Source organism: Vombatus ursinus, unplaced genomic scaffold (assembly GCF_900497805.2).
Source record: "Vombatus ursinus unplaced genomic scaffold, bare-nosed wombat genome assembly UNPS02014810.1, whole genome shotgun sequence".
In the NCBI taxonomy this organism is placed as follows: domain Eukaryota; kingdom Metazoa; phylum Chordata; class Mammalia; order Diprotodontia; family Vombatidae; genus Vombatus; species Vombatus ursinus.
The window spans coordinates 42,783,352-42,801,170 of NW_020954588.1; the positions used below are offsets into that span (position 1 = coordinate 42,783,352).

Here is a 17,819-nt window from a genome sequence, read left to right on the forward strand (position 1 = left end):
TCCAGGGCTGCCAGTGGCAATATCTGCTACCATTGACCCACCATCTGCGAAGCTATCAAGCCATGGGATATATCATAATTTGTGTATTTACTTAGGATTCCTGCCTCAGGTTCTTGAGGATTTCCCAGAGCTACTGAAACCTTTATAGACTAGTGACTTAAAACATACAATCGCTCAGTGTAATGTGCCTTTCTTGAGTTTGGGGACTGTTGTGATTGAGAATTGCCAGCATTTTCTTGTTGTTCAGTCATTTCAGTCACGTCCAACTCTGTGTGACACCATTTGGGTTTTCTCAGCAAAGATACTAGAGTCATTTGCCATTTCCTTCTCTAGCTCCTCCTCATCCTCCAGATGAGGAAACTGAGGCAAACAGCGTTAAATGACTTGCCCAGGATCACACAGCTAGTAAGTGTTTGTGACCCAGATCTGATCTCAGGAAGATGAGTCTTCTCTGATCCCAGGGCCTACACTCTATCCACCCTACCACCTAGCTGCCCCAGTCAACATTTAGAACAATGTTGTGTGACTATAATAGCCAAGCTTGGCCCCAGGGAGAAGTTGACAAAAATATATCCCCTTCCTTTCTTTGCAGACATAGGGGACAGCACATACTCTGCTAGACACAGCCAGTGAGGTGGTTGCTTTGGCTCAGTCACTTATTTGCTCTTTCTTTTTCCATCTTGCTACTAGAGCTTGGATGGACAGGGTAAAAAGGGATGTATTCATCAAACATTTATCAAGTGTCTACCCTCTGGGCTCCAGGGGAGAAAGTGAGGCTGGTGACTTTACACAGCCCTCTGCCACTTATTTCCAATTCACTCATGTCATGGCATCACATCCTTGATGTCATGGTCCTCTTCGAGAGTGAAGAATACTCTGCCTGTTGTAGAAGGTGGGGCTTTAGCTGAGCTTTGAAGGAAGTATGGGAAGACCAGGGAAATAGTTCTAGGAATGGAGGAGAGTCAGAGAAAATGTCCAGAGTTAAGATATGGATTATAGCATATTCACACATGGGAACTTTTAGTGATAATACAAAAGCAATATAATCAACTTTCCTCTTACATTACTGTACTATTATAGCCTAATGCTAGCCATCGGCTAATTTTGTTTGAATCATTGAGAATCCTGATGTAAGGTAGACCCAAAGCCCAGTGGTTTTGCTGGATACATATACATTATAAAGAATCTAGGAAGTGGAAGAAAAAGATCCTCCCCCCAGATTTAGTTGTTGTGGTTTTTTTTAATCATGACATTATTTTCATTTTCAAAATTTTTTTAACATTTTATTTTATTCTGAACTTAAGAAATAAAAAAGCATTTCCATAACATATTAGAACAGAGAAAAAGGTGGTTGCACATGAAATTGCAAAAATTGCACATGAAACTATTATGTTCAACTTGTTATTCTTTTTAAATATATAGTAAGTATCATGTAACTTTTTTTTCCTTTTTTTCTTTCCTTCCCCCAGCCCTAGAGATGGCTAACATTAGACACAAATATGTATGTATGTATGTAAGTATATATACATATATAAATATACACATATGTAAAATTTTTCTAGATACACTTCTATTTATCAGTTCTTTGTCTGGATACAGATAGCGTCTTCCTTCATATGTCCTTTGTAGTTAATTTTGGTACTTATAAACAAAATGACTTAGTCACTCAAAGGTGTTCTTCAAACAATATTTCTGTAACTGTATACAAAGTTCTCTTGGTTCTGCTCATTTCTTTCTTCATTATTTCATGCAAGTCTTTCCATGTTTTTCCAAAATCATCAAGCTCATTATTTTTATAGCACAGTACTATTCCATCACGACCATATGCTACTTGTTCAGTCATTCCCCAACTGATGGGCTGTCCCATAATTTCCAGTTCTTTGCCACCACAAAGAGAGCTGCTATTAATATTTTAGAACATATAGGTTCTTTTCCTTTTCCCCTAATCATCTTGGAAAACAGATTTGGTGGTGATGTTGCTGGGTCACAGAGTATAGGCAGATTAATAACTCTTTGGACATATTTCCAGATTGCCTTCCAAAATGGCTAGATCAGTTCACAGTTTCACCAATAGTGAATTAGTGTCCCAATTTTTTCATATTCCCTCCAACATTTGTTGCTTTCCCCTTCAATTATTTTAGCCAATCTGATAGGTATAAACTGACAATTCAAGGTTGTTTAAATTTGCATTTCTCTAATCGGTAGTGATTTAGAGCATTTTTACATGGCTATAAATTGTTTTGATTTCTTCATTGGAAAATTGCCTGTTCATATCCTTTGATCATTTATCAATTGGGGAATGACTCATATTCTTATAGATTTACAAACTTATACACACACATATATCTTTATCTAAGAAACTGTCTAAATTTATTCTCCAATTTTCTACTTTCCTTATGATCTTGGCTATATTCGTTTTATTTGTACAAACACTTTTCAATTAAAAAGTTGAATAATTGAAATTATTAATTTTATACTTCAAACTATTCTCTATCTCGTCTATTCACAAATTGTTCACCTGTGCACAAATCTGATAGGTAATGTTCCATGTTCTTCAAATTTTCTTGTAATCTTTCTTTTTATATCCAGGTCATGTATGTATTTTGGTCTTATCTTGGTAAATGGTATCCCAGTTTCTTCCAGACTGCTTTCCAGTTTTCCCAACAATTTTACCAAATAATGAATTCTTATCCCCAAGATTTAAGTCTTATCTTACACTTGTCAAATACAAGGTTACTATATTTATTTGCTGCTGTAAAGCATATGGCTAATGTGTTCCACTGATCTACCTTTCTATTTCTTAGCTAGTACCAGATAGTTTTGATAATTACTGCCTTATAACATAGTTTAAGATCTGTATTGCTAAGGCTCCTTCATTTACAGTTTTTTCATTAGTTCTTTTAATATTTTTTTTTATTTTTGTCCTTCCAAATGAATTGTTATTTTTTTTCCTAATTCAGTAAAATAATTTTGGTAACTTAATTGGGATGGCATTGAATATATAAATTAGTTTATATAAAATTGTCATTTTTATTATATTGGCCCTGCCTACCCATGAACAATTCATATTTCTCCAATTATTTAAATCTGATTTTATTTGTATAAAAAGTTTTTTTTATAATTTCATTCATATAGTTCTAGGTTCTAGCTTTAATTTTATCTTTTCTCCTCTGACTCTGCCAATTCATCTATATAAAAGACAAAAATGGGATTTGGAGCTAGGAATCTCGGGGACCCAAGAGAGTTTCTCTGGGAACGCAGTTGTTAGAGTGAAGATTGTTTAGGATTTGGTATAATCTAGACTTAATTTTCTTTACACTGTGAAAAATTCACAGACTAAACAATCTTTGTGAAATTTGGGGATGCATTCAATCAGGGCCCACCTTCAGGTTATTCCATCGTTCTTGACTTTTATCTCAATAATTTCATCAGATACACATACTTTTTCAAAGCTAGGTGAACCCACCCACTGGCCTGAGCTTGGTCATGTAGCTAGAAATTCCAGGTGGAAAGACCCAAGTGGCCTATGAAGTCCATGAGTGCTAGCTACTAGTGGTGGGGAGATTGTTTGCTCAAAATCTCAAGCTGCCACCCCCTTGGCTGGCAGCCAGTGGGGTTAAGGAGTACAGTTTATGGACTCCCTGTTCCCTTTACAAATAGGACTATTCATCCAATTGCAATGACCAAGCTGTGGTTGAGATCTGTATCACTCGCATCACGACAGCCATCAGGGAGACTGAGTCCATCGAGAAGCATGGCAAGGCCCTCGTGGCTCTCTGGGAATCCTGCTTGGAGCACAATCTCAGACCTTCAGGAAAAGATGAGGATACCCCACACGCAAAAATTGCTTCTGATATCACGAGTTGTATTTTGCAGGTGAGTTGCCTTCTCACTGTGCAGTTCAATTGATCGATCAATATCAACCAATAAACATGCATTAAGCACCTACTATGTGCCAGGCACTGTGCTAAGCTCTGGGGATGCAGTCCCTGCCCTCAGGGAGCTTATAGTAGTTCACCCTTCATGACTTCTGCTTGGTTCTTCACACACAGCTCTTCATGTTCCATCTGTTTGTCTTCACTCTGGCTCTCTGTCACGCCCACAACACACTCGCCCTTCACATCTGCCTCAGAATCCTTCGTTTTCTTCAAGACTCAGCTTGAGCACCACTTTCCACAAAAAAACCTTTCCTGATCCTCCCAACTTCCTGTGCCTTTCCTCCCTCACTGACTATCCTGTATCTAACTCTTGTGTATATAGGGTGTCCTAAAAGGCTTAGGGCAATTTGGGTTTTGTTTGTTTGTTCTGTTTTGTTTTGTGTTTAGCTTTCATAGCTTAAAATCACTTTGGCCCCATGAAAGGCACAGCTAAGTTGTAATAGCTTAAAACTGTCCTAAGACTTTTGGGATATGCTGTACACGTTATATTTATTATGTATGTACTTTGATGTTTGTATTTCGTCTTCTCTGATAGAAAAGAAGCTCCCTGACTATAGGGACTGTTTGATTTTTTTTTTCAGCTTTTAATCCTCAGTGCTTAGTACATAGTAAGGGGTTTAAAAATGCTTGTTGATTAAGGAAGATGTGCATTGGACTTTTCAGCTCACTTTTCAGAAGACTCAATTTTCACTGGCTTGGATGTTGTAAGAAGTCCCCTTCATGCTTCTGATAGTTAAGCTAGCCCTGACAGAAAACAGCTGTTAATACTTTGCCTTGATACTTTCAAAGACTCCAGTTTCATTACTAAGAGTACTCTCTTAGTGAATGCAGATCTCTGCCACTCTCGCCCTACATGGGTGTCAACTACATTTTACTATACATTCATCTCATTACATTTGATTCTTGCCCAAGGATAACTCCTCTCCTGATCATAGGACCATATATTTCCAACTGGAATGGGCCTTTGGGGAGGCCTTGTCCAGCTTGCTCATTTTATGGAAGAGGAAGCTGAGATTCAAAGTGTGTAAGTGACTTGCCCAAAGTCACACAGATGGCAGGCAGGATGTGAAGCTAGATCCTCTGACATAAAATCCAGTAGACTTACATGATCTGAACATCTGTCTCAGACACAAATCCAAATCAACATACATGATTGCCTAAGGAACAGAAAGTTGTTGAGTCGGGGAAAAATCCACTGGATTTGTACTGAGTCCTTGGATTTCATTTGTGTTCTGTTATTTACTACTTATATAAAATTTTCAGCTGAAAAAAGGAGATGAGGCTAGATGACCATTGAGATCCCTTCTAGCTATGAATTGCTCCATCCTGTTACGTACAGAGCACTATGCTAGGCACTGTGGGGCAGTACAGAGAAGAGTGACACATGATCCCTGCCCCACAGGAGCTTATAATCTAGTTGGGGTGGTGATGATGTGTGCCTGAAAATCTATCAATGTAAGACAATGTACATTGATATAGTAAGTACCAAATGAGGGGCTAAGCAATATACATGTGTAAAGCTAATATGAATAGAAAGGCCAAGGAGGGTTTCAGGGAGAAGGTAAAATTTGAGCTGGATTTTGAAAGATCAGATAGGATTTGGCTGGAAGGGAAGGATGATGGGAAGCCATTTTGACTGCAAGAGGTATGATTGATTGTGATACTCCCACATGTGGATGATACCTCTCTTCTCTCTTGCTTTCTTGGGCTGCATGAAGATCACACCTGCTCCAATGTCACCCGGTCAGGGTAAATTCCTATTCAACTTTTTTTCATTGTTGACCCACTTTTGCTAAATTCTTAGTGGTAAACCGACTTCTGGCTTCCTGATATGTTTACCTACCCAGTTCTTAAGTTCTTCCTGTGAACATTTCAACAATGACTCATATACCTTCCAACACACCTGTTCCTTCTTCAAGAACTGACAAACAAAACTCAGCATACCTCACTTTAGTGAAAAGAAGGCTGCTGCTTTTGAAAAGATACCAGTGAGTGTATATCCAGTTTTTATTAACTAGCATTCATTTATAGAGGCAGCATGGCACAGTGGTTGGAGAGCTAGCCTCAAAACATGGAAGACGGCTTCAAATCCTACCTTTGACACATACTGGCTGTGTGGCCCTGGGCAAGTCACTTTAATTTCTCAGGTAACTCTCCAAGACCGTAAGTTGCAAAAAAGATGCCATCTGCATTGGTGGAAGCAATGTCCTTACATGGGATTTCCCTGTAACAAGAAAGTCATATATCCAGTCCTTCTTCCCTGTTAATTCCTGTGAGCATCTCTGCTTGATTTTGACTCCATTAACATCATGCCCTGCCCTGATATCCCTGCTTTCCAGCTTCTGTGTAGTGTTTTTCCCCATTAGATTGTAAGGTCCTTGAGGTCAGAGACTTTCTATTTCTTATTTGTAACCTCAACACTTGGCACAGTGCCTGGCACATAATAAACACTTAATAGATGTTTATTGACTAAAAATAAGAAGTACAGAGCCCCCTACTACAAACATTAGGAAAAGGCTTAAAATCAAAATAAATTACTCAGATGATACTTCTAAATCACCAGGGCTCCCCAGACACACTTTGGTGGCCACTGTCCTAACTGAGTCCCGCAAGAAGAGACTGAGGTTACCTAGTTGCCTAAATCCTAAGAGGAGGCATCCTAAGAAGAGATGTAGATGTGCCAACTTGAAAATGTCGGTGGGATAATGGATTGCCTACAAGGTATGATTTGAGAATTGCCTAGAAAATCCTTCAGTTCAATCCATTTCCATTCAACAATCATTTATCCAGTGCCTACCATGTGCCAGGCACTATGCTAAGTCCTGAGGGTACACAGACAAAAATGAAACAGTCTCCAACCTCAAAGAGTTAAAATTCCATTCAGAATTATCTTACCCAATGATCTTTCAGGGTACCTGAAATCTACCATTAGAACTTAATTCATTCTGGCATCTTGCACCTAAGAATCATATTTAGTAGTGTGTGGTGGCAAGATCACAAGTCTTAGATTCAGTAGGTTTAGGTTTGATTCCCAACTCCACCAATTATTAATTGCGTGACTCTACCCAAGTCACTTAATGCTTCTCATTCTTACTTACCTCATCTATAAATTGGGGATAATAATATAATAAACTACACAGAGTTGTCTAACAGCACTTCTACTTTCTCTCAATGTGAGCAAAAACTTTGAGTGGATACATGATTTCATCCATGTGGACAAAACATTGCGGGAGGCTCATCTGAGTAGTTCCATAACTCCTCCACAGAGAATTGACCCAACATGGCAGAAGCTCTCTTTCAGGTCTTTTACCATTCCATGGATACCATTTCTTGTGGGCAGATGTTAGCAATCATCCTAACCTCAGGAATTTGTTTGGTATGAATGACTGACCCAGCACAAGTAAAGGGGGTTGTAGAAAAAGAGGTTTAGAGAAATGTAGATTTGTCACATATGAGGCAAGCATTCATATTGATGGTTCTGGTTTGGCTCTGATTCAATTGAGCTGAGTTCCAAGACCTTCCCTTTTCCTCTATGGTTATAACTCTTAGATGGTGACAAATGGAGAATCCACCAGGTCTGAGAAGGTAGGAATCTGCCTTGGTGAGGGTTTTTCGCAGAGTCGAGGGGGAAACTAGAGACCACATCTCCAATGTAAAGCCTTCCATTAATGCACAAAACAAAGAAATACTCCCTTTTAGTTTCTTACACAGAAGGGGTTACTATCCATCAGCATCCTCTAGCACCCAGAGGCTTGTAATCCTACCTGCTCCATAGCCTAGGCACTTCCCCTTGCAATCCTATCTATTCACGCAGGTCGGCTCCTTCCCTTGAAATGTGTATCAGTCTGGCCATAGGACACATACCAGGGCAGCACTGGGCTGTCCATCTGCCATCTCTTGCTTGCTGCAATAAAGTAAACAGTCTGCATCGTGCTATCAAGATGTGTCCCCCTGCTTTTCTGATCATAACCATCCTTAATGGTATCCTGCTTCTTGAACACAACTCGTTCTTGATTGTGTGAGGCTCCCTGGTCACTCCATTGCCTGTTGGGTCACACACTATTTTGATTCTTCTGAGATTTTGGTCTTTTGTGATTCCCAAGTATTCTGGTGATGGCTGAAATTCCCCAAATGCAATTTGGTCTACTCTCTTCCTCCTATTTAAGGAACTACTGAGTGGGAGCCTCCTCCAGAAAAGAAACTGCAATTATTCTCATATCAAAAGTTAAATACTCCTGGGAAAGAGAGGGTACATTAAGCTATTAGTCATTAACATCTAAGTTTGACCTGGGCCCCTAACATTAGAACATAGGACAGGAAAACATGTATGCAAGAGAGGGGTGATAGGGAGATACGGCCCTGCTGAGGAAAAAAGGACCAAATGATTTACTTCAGTGTGGGGCTACAGGTAGAAGAGGGACAGGTAGAAGAGGACACTGGGTGCCTAGCAGGGAAAAAGGAAGACTCCTCTGAGAAGTTCATAAAGGGATCAAAGACAAATCTTGCTGACTTTGCAGACTGGTCCAGGGCTGGCCCAGAGTTTGTGGTCATTTTGAGCTGGTGAAGATGATACACACAAAGGCCCTTTGTAGGGGTAACATTTATATTTAGTTCTCCCTAAATTCCGATGAAGTTTTGGGTTTTGTTTTTTCTGTTTGTCTCGCCCTAAATACCAAGAAAGTGACTCTCTCCCACTTCTAATTTAGGTTGTTGTGGGAAAGGAGGTTGGGAATACTAGAAGAAGACTCATCCAAATGATTCCTTCCTTTCAATTTTTCAATAAAAGAAACCAACTGGTCAATTTTCAAGAGTGAGACACTCAGCATTTTCGGCTTGTTTCAACAGGGGTGAGGGAAAGGCAATAATTTTCTTCCACAAACCATTCCCAAACACAAAATGCCTAAGCAGGCAAAAGGTCAGATTCTCCTTCCCACATCTTTGACTCTCCCTCCAGGTTTCTTTCCTCTCCAATTTGGGAAGAGAGCTAGCAGGGGACAACATCTATGACAAAAGCAATTCGTTCTGACGGTGTGATCACCATCGCCACCACCACCAACAAAAAACCCATCAAATAACAACAACAATAGCAACAACAATGACGACGACGACGACAACATTTCTATAGGGCTTACTATGTGCCCGGCATTTACGGCTACTATCTCATTTGATCCTCATGACAACACTGGAAATTAGGTGCTGTTGGTATCCCCATTTTCACAGATGAGGAAACTGAGGAAAACAGAGGTATAGTTACTTGCACAGTATCACACGGGTAATAAGTGTCTGAGACCAGATTTAAACTCAGGTATTCCCTATTCCAGACCCACCGACTCACCTTTTTGCCCCTTTCCTGTTCCTTCAGGAAACTTCTGCATGAGTCAGATTGTCAGTAAGCAATTATTAAGCTCTTACTATGTTCCAGGCACAGTATTAAGTTCTAAGATAGAAGGAAGGGCAAGTATCGTCAACTTTGAGAAACTGAGGAAATTTCCTGAATGTCACAGACTTCTAGACCAGGTTCTTCTTGAGGCCCCTCGGAAAAGGCAACAATAAGACTGTTTCCCCACAGACCCATAATTGACTTCAGGTGGTAAGTTCAACACTGGGGAGAGTTAAGAAGAACAGAAACACACGACCAATAGGTTGTATATTTGCTGATGCAGGTGATAAGAAGACTAGAATGAAACCCTATAAAGACTGGGATTGGCATTACATGAAAACCAAGATCAAGCTAATTACTTAAACTCATCTTAGCATCAGTTTCAACCTCCTCCACCAAGCTTCTCCCCAGAGCTTTCTAAACAAGGCTAGAAGCCAGATCATTTTCTTCTTCCCAGTTCTTCACCTCTCTCTCCCTCGGTCTCTTTCCTGCTCACCCCTCCACCTCTGTGGCCTTAAAAGGTTGAAATGTTAGATATCTTATTAAACTTGAATGTATTCAAGCCATTGAATGTATTCAAACAGAGGGTATATGAGAAATCCAGTAAAGTAGAAAAAGCACTGAACTTGGATTTAGAATGGTATTCCTTGTGACCTTAAATAATCCACTTGAACTCTCTTTGTTGTTTTTCAGTCATTTAGTCACATCCAACATTTCATGACCCCATGGACCATAACCTGCCAGGCCCTTGTATCCTCCACAGTCTCTTGAAGTCTGTCTATGTTCATGTTCATTGTTTCCATGATACTATCCATCCATCTCATCCTCTGCCATCCCTTTCTCCTTTTGCTTTCAATCTTTCCCAACATCAGAGTCTTTTCCAATGAGTCCCGTATTCTCAAGTATTTAAACTTCAGCTGAAGTCTTTGACCTTCCAGTGAATAGCCTGAATTAACACTTTAAGTGTTGACTTATTTGACCTCCTTAATGTCCAAGGAACTCTCAAAATTCTTCTCCATCACCACAATTTGAAAGTGTTTATTCTGGGGTACTCAGCTTTCCTTGTAGTCCAACTCTTACAGTCATACATTGCTACTAGAAAAATACTATAGCTTTGACTATACAGACCTTTGTCAGTAAGGTGATGTTTCTGCTTTTTAGAATGCTATCCAGATTTGCCTTAGATTTCCTTCCAAGGAGCAAGTGTCTTTTAGTTTCATGGCTGCAGTTGCTGTCTGTAGGGATCTTTAAACCCAAGAATATAAATCTGAGACTGCTTCCATTTCTTTTCCCTCTATCTTCCAGGAAGTGATGGAACCAATTTCCAAGATCTTAGTTTGTTTTTTGATGTTAAGCTTCAAGCCAGCTTTTACACTCTCTTCTTTCACCTCATCAAGAGGCTTCTTAAATCTTCTTCACTTTCTGCCATTAGTGTGGTATCATCTGCATATCTGAGATTGTTGTTATGTCTCCTGGCAACCTTAATTCCAGTTTTTAATTCACCCAGCCTGGGATTTCACATGATGTACTCTGCAGATGTTAGATAAGTAAATTAATAAAGCCTTGTTGTACTTTTCCGATCTTAAGCTGACCAGTTGTTCCATGTTTGGTTCTGACCGTTGCTTCTTGGCCTGCATACAGGCTCCCCAGTAGACAAGTAAGATGATCTGGCTCTCCCATCTCTTTGAGGACTGGCCACATTTTGTTGTGATCCACACAATCAAAGGTTCCAGTGTAGTCAAAGAAACAAAAGTGTATGTTTTTCTGAAACTCCCTAGCTTTCTCCATAATCCAGCAAATGTAGGCAATTTGATCTCTAGTTTCTGTCTCTCAAAAACCAACCTGCTCTGCTGGTAATTCTGAGTTCACATATTGCTGAAGCTTAGTTTGCAGAATCTTAAACAATACTTACTAGCACATGAAATGAGTTAAATTGTTCAGTAATTTAAACATTCCTTGGTATCTCCTTTCTTTAGGATCAGGACACAAACTAATCTTTTTCAATCCAGTGGTTACTGTTGAGTTTTCTAAATTTACTGGCAAATTGGCTGCAGCACTTTAATAGAATCATATTTTGGAGTTTTAAATAGCTCAGCTGGAATTCCATCACCTCCACTAGCTTATCACTAGCAATGCTTCCTAAGGCCCACTTGACTTCATTCTCTAGGATATCTAGCTCTAAATAAGTAATCAAGCCATCATGGTTATTGGCAATGTTCAGATCTTTCTTGTATAGGTCTTTTGTGTATTCTTGCCACTTCTTTGTCTCTTCTGCTTCTGGTAGGTCCTTACCATTTTTGTCTTTTATCATGCCCATTTTTGCATGAAATGTTCCCTTGATATCTCTAATTTTCTTGAGGAAATCTCTTGTCTTTTCCATTCTATTGTTTTCAACTTCTTTGCATGACTTCTTTAAGAAACCTTATCTCTCCTTGCTATACTCTGCAATTTTGTATTGAGTTGGGTATATCATTCCCATTCTCCTTTCCCTTTCACTTTCCTTCTTTCCTCATTTATTTGTATAGCCTCATCAGTTGGTCATTTTGCTTTCTTTCTCTTCTTTTTCTTTGGAATTTTTATTGTTGTTGCTGCCTTCTGTACAATATTGCAAACATCTGTCCGTAGTTCTTCAGGCCTTCTATCTATCAGGTTTAGTCCTTTAAATCTACCCATTACCTCCATTTCACATCCATAAGGGACATTATTTAGGTCATACTTATACAGTCCGATGGTTTTCCCTACTTTCTTCAACTTAAGTCTGAATTTTGCAATAAGAAGCTCATGATCTGAGCCATAGTCAGCTCCAGGTCTTGTTTTAACTGACTGTGTAGAGCTTCTCCACCAGTGGCTGTAAAGTATATAATCCTTCTGATTTCTTTATTGACTGTCCGATGATGTTCTTGTGTAGACTCACTTTTTGGGCAGGTGAAAAAGATCAGCGAGTTATCTTGACAAAACTGCATCAGTCTCTGCCCTGCTTTATTCTGTACTCCAAGGCCAAACTTGCATGTTATTCTAATTATCTTTTGATTTCTTACTTTAACATTCCAATCCCCTACAACGAATGCACCATCTTTTTTGGTGTTATTTCCAGAAGATATTGTAGGTCTTCATAGAACTGATTGACTTTGACCTCTTTGTCCAAAGTGGTTGGAGCATAGATGTGTAATATTGTGGTGTTGAATGGTTTGCCTTGGATTCAAACAGAAAAACAGAAGTGGCGTATGGTCTCAAAAATCACAGAAGACACCTGTTCAAATCCAACGCATACCATTCAGCACCTGGCTTCTCTCTGAACTTCAAAATGTGTAGCACCTATATCCCAGAGGAATTGTGAGTAGGACCCTCTAAATTGTAGAGTGCTATAGGAGCATAAGCCCTGAAATGTCCTATTGTAGAGTAGATCCCAGCATGGAAGGAAAGGTCAGATGAGATGATCTCCAAAGTCCTAACACACTGTGGATGATTCTATGGGACTGTGAAAAGACTGAGTAAGTGACGGTGGTCTGGTTCAGCAAATCTCCTACTATGAAAACAAAGAAGAATGTGTTGAATCATGGGATTCTCAATCCTCTCAGCCAATGCCAGTTAGCTTACAGAACTCGTTTTCTCGGAGGTGGTGACAATTCAACAAAGCATCTAGTTCAAGATAAATTTCTGGATAGCAGGAGAAATGACCGAATTCCCTGGAAAGAACATTTGGAATCAGAGGCCCTGGGTTCAAAGCCTGCCTTTATGACCTATGTGGCCTTGGGAAAGTCACTTAGGAGGCAGCAAGGTGGTACGGTGGATAGAGCTCCAGACTTGGAGTCAGGAGGACCTGAGTTCAAATCCGGCCTCAGATACATAACACTCACAAGCTGTGTGACCGTGGGCAAGTCATTTATCCCCATTGCCCCATTAAAACAAAACAAAACAAAACAAAGTCACTTAGCACAGTGCCTGGAACATAGCAGGCATTCATTAAATATGTATTAACTTGGTTTGATTTAGCCTCTCTAGGCTTTGATTCCCTCATCTGTAAAAGTTGGGGAGGTTATTGGCCTAGATTAGACAATCTAATTATTAGAAGTCCTTTCTGTTTATAAAACTTCAACAATACTACAGTTAGATAAAGGACTTGCCTTCATGATGTAGAACAACCTTAACTTAACCCCTCTGGACCTGTTTCCTCATCTATGAAATTAAAAAACTGGACTAGATTACCTATTAGGTCCATTCCAACTTCAAATCTGTGATCTTTACGTTGATTAACTGTATTTCCTCATCTCCCAGGTCACCTTTTGGGAAAAGTGGGAGGGTCTGAACCTTAAATCTGATAAACAGATCTAGAAGAGTCACAGATTATATGTACACCTTTAGGCAACAAGAAGGAGAAAGTTCCCATTTCCCCTTCCCCCACCCATCTTCCCATTTTCCACCTTTTTCAGCTAGGTAGTGCCATAGTGGATAGAGTGCTGGGCCTGGAGTCAGGAAGACTTATCTTCCTGAGTTCAAATCTGGCCTCAAACACTCACTTGCTGTGTGACCTTGGGAAGGTCGCTTCACTCTGTTTGCCTCAGTTTCCTCATCTGTAAAATGAGCAGGAGAAAGAAATGGCAAATCACTCCAGTAATTATACCAAGAAAACCCCAAATGTGGTCACCAAGAGTCAGATGTGACTGGACAATGACTGAACAACAACACTAATGAAGACCATATGAGGCTTCATATTCCAAGCTCCTGGGGATTCGGGATTGCTCACTTAAGGATCCTGGGACCGTATTATGGGCATAACTGATCTGAATTTGGGGGCTTGCCTTATTAAATGAAATTATAGAAACAGAAAGCCCTGAAAGTGGAGGTGTTATAAATCCAAATCTGTGGTTTTATGGGCCATTAATTGAGCAGGAGTGAATATAGCTGAGTGACACAGTTTCTTTATAATGGGCTCCCAATGTAGCAGGACAAATATACCCACAGTAAAAATAATCTGAAACATGTTTATCTTTGCAGGACTCTTTGGGGTCAGAGTGGTTTCTGGGATTGATGGCCTGGAGGCCATAAACCAAACCAAAGTCTCCATCAGATGTCTTTGATTGGGCTGGTAGAGCAGAAACCTTCCATATGCAAAGCTGTACTCTGCCCATCCCCACAAAGTTCATTCAGTGGAAATCTGCCTTCTTGATGTAAGAAGCCACTTTAAAAAGACTTTTCACTGATGTTAGTGGGTCTTTTATTTTGTTGGTAAGCTCCATATGTCATCTTGCTTTCACTAGAAGCAGCGGGGTCTAATAGGAAGTGTGTTGGATTTGGAGTAGACTGACCCAGTTTCAAAACCCAATTCTGTTACTTATCAGCTGTGTAGGAAGGCCCTTCCTGTGGGTCAGTTTCCTCACCTGGAAAAGGAGGGGGTGAGCTTTCAGGAGGCAGAGCCAAGATGGTGGAGTAAAAGCAGTGCTTTGAGCTTGAGCTCTCCCCCAAAACCCTCCAAATACCTATAAAAATGGCTCTAAATAAGTTCTAAAGCAGCAGAACCCACAAAAAGACAGAGTGAAACAAATTTCCAGCCAAAGACAGCTGGATGGTTGATCAGAAAGGTATATCGTGCCAGGCGGGGAGAGGAACGCAGTTTGGAATGGGTGCGCAGGGCACAGCGACCCTGGAACAGGCCTCAGAGGACCGAATCGCAGGCAGCTGTGGCAGTTTCCAGACTTCTCAAACCATGAATGCCAAAGACAACTTAGAAGGTCAGTGGGAAAAGCTGGTTTCTTCGGTGTTGAGAGAGGAGCGAGGGGTCCCAGCCCCATTCATTGGGGCAGCAGCTACTTCCTGAGCTTCCAGCCCACAGACTAAGGGGGAATCAAGTGGCTGATCAGAGGGGGATTGCAGGGATCTCTCTGCTCATGATGGATCCTCTTGCTTTGCTAGTGCTTGGATCTGGGTCACAGTTCTGGGTGGCAGTCCTGGGACAAGGAGCACTGGCTTGTAGTGGCTGTGGAGAGGAAACCCTCCTCACTGTTCCAAGACAGAAAAGAGTGCTCATAGACCAAGGACAGGCCAGGAAAGGAGTAAACACCCTTGATCATAGCACCTTGGAAGAACTGAAAATTTACAGGTCCCTGGAAGTATCTCTGAAAACAGCTGCACAAAACCCCTGAAGCTTGGGACAGTACGTTCTCAACACTGGAAGCAGACTCCTACCTTAACAAAGAGTCTATAACTCAAGTAATTGACTGAGATCATGAGCAAGTAGCCCAAAAAGAGTCAGACTATATTATCTTACTTTGATGACAAAGAAGATCAAAACACAAAACCAGAAGAAGACAATGAAGCCAAAGCTCCTACATCCAAAGCCTCCAAGAAAAATGTGAATTGGTCCCAGGCCATGGAAGAGCTCAAAAAGGATTTTGAGAAGCAAGTAAGAGAAGTAGAGGAAAAACTGAGAGTGATGATAAAGGAGACCCAAAAAAATACTGATGAAAATAACACCTTAAAAAATAGCCTAACCCAAATGGCAAAAGAGGTCCAAAAAGTCAATGAGGAGAAGAATGCAAAATTGGTCAAATGGAAAAGGAAGTCCAAAAGCTTACTGAAGAAAATATTTCCTTAAAAATTAGAATAGAGCAATTGGAAACTAGGGACAATTTGAGAAATCAAGGCACTGTAACACTAATCCAAAGGAATGAAAAAATAGAAAAGAATGTGAAATATCTCACTGGAAAAACAACTGACCTGGAAAATAGATCCAGGAGAGAGAACTTAAAAATTATTGGACTATCTGAAAGCCATGATCAAAAAAACAGCCTAGACATCATCTTTCAAGAAATTATCAAAGAAAACTGTCCTGATATTTTAGAAACAGAAGACAAAATAGAAATTGAAAGAATCCACTGATCACCTCCTGAAAGAGATCCCCAAAGGAAAACTCCTAGGAATGTTGTAGCCAAACTCCAGAATTCCCAGGTCAAGGAGAAGATATTGCAAGCAGCCAGAAGGAAACAATTCAAGTACTGTGCAAACACAATCAGGATAACACAAAATTTAGCAGCTTCTACACTAAGGGTCCGAAGGGCATGGAGTATGATATTCCAGAGGGCAAAGGAGTTAGGACTACAACCTAGAATCACCTACCCAGCAAAACTGAGCATAATCCTTCAGGGTAAAAAATGGTTGTTCAATGAAATAGGGGACTTTCAAGCATTCCTGTGGAAAAAACCAGAGCTGAATATAAAATTTGACCTTCAAATACAAGACTCAAGTGAAACATGGAAGAGGTAAACAGGAAAGAGAAGATCATAAGAGACTTATTAAGGTTGAACTGTTTACATTCCTGCAGGGAAAGATAATATTTGTAACTCATGAGTCCTTTGTAAGCGTTAGGGTAGTGGGAGGGAAAAAATTATATGTATGTATGTATAGATAGATAGAGGTCACAGGGTGAGTTGAAGATGAAGGGGTGATATCTGGAAAATAAAATTAAGGGGTGAGAGAGGATTATACTAGGAGAAGGAGAAAGAGAGAAGTAGAATGAGGTAAAATATCTCACATGAAACAGACAAGAAAAGGCTTTTACAGTGGAGGGGAAATGGGGGAAGGTGAGAGGGAATGAGTGAATCTTATTCTCATAGGATTTGGCTTAAGGAGGGAATACCATACACAATGGGGTAGGGAAATCTATCTTACCCTACAGGAAAATAAGGAGGGAAGGGGACAAGAGAGCAGGGGATTGATAGAGGGGAGGGCAGATTGGGAGAGGGGATAATCAAAAGCAAACACTTCTGAGGAGGGACAGAGTCAAAAGAGAGAATAGAATAAATGGGGGGTAGGATAGGATGAAAGGAAATATACTTAGTTTTTCACAACAGGACTACTGTGGAAGTGTTTTGCATGACTACACATCTATAAACTGTATCGAGATGCTTGTCTTTTCAATGAGGGTGGGTGGGGAGGGAGGAAGGGAGAAAATTTATAACCCAAAGTTTTAAAAAACACATGTTAAAAATTTTTAAAAATTAAAATTAAAAAAAAATTTTTTAATTAAAAAAAAAGAAAATGAGGGGGTTCATTCTGTGACACTTCAGGTCCCATTCAGTTCTAAGTATAGATCTTTAACTTCTCTACTAAATGCTGAATCTACTTCATTAGGACAAGGAGCATGCCAAAGAATAAAACCACTGGAGAAGCAGAATTCTTTGGTATTGAGTGTATGTTTAGGAGTGGGGAAGATGAAGAAGGGATCTGGTGGTCAAAAAGACCTGAGTTCAAATCCAGCCTCAGACATCTATCAGGTGTATGACCTTGGGCTGATCATTTCACCCTATTCGCCTCAGTTTTCTCATCTGTAAAATGAGCTGGAGAAGGACATGGCAAACCATTCCAGTGTCTTTGCCAAGAAAATACCAAATGAGGTCATGAAAAGTTGAGCACAAATGAAATGACTGAACAACAAGAGCTAGAAAGCTCAGTGTGCCATGGTACCAGGAGTGCCATGGTGTCAGGTGTGCCATGGTGCCAGGAAT

The 17,819-nt window shown here is 40.1% G+C and overlaps 1 protein-coding gene across 11 annotated transcripts in view; it reads left to right on the forward strand.

Annotated features, from left to right (window-relative positions):
- The window catches only part of VEPH1 (ventricular zone expressed PH domain containing 1), a 222,831-nt gene that overhangs the window by 22,873 nt on the left and 182,139 nt on the right, over positions 1-17,819 (forward strand). For 9 of the 11 annotated variants that reach the window (XR_003570348.1, XR_003570350.1, XR_003570349.1 and 6 more), the window contains exon 3: positions 3,661-3,876. The exons of 1 other annotated variant lie outside the window; for it this stretch is intronic. Coding sequence is in view for 5 of the 10 variants with exons in the window: in XM_027876085.1 (XP_027731886.1) it covers positions 3,661-3,876 (216 nt within the window). In the remaining 5 variants the exon portion in view is untranslated. Of the gene's footprint in view, positions 1-3,660; positions 3,877-6,062; positions 6,086-17,819 lie in introns of those variants that run through there. One more of the 11 variants, XM_027876087.1, reaches the window with a different exon arrangement.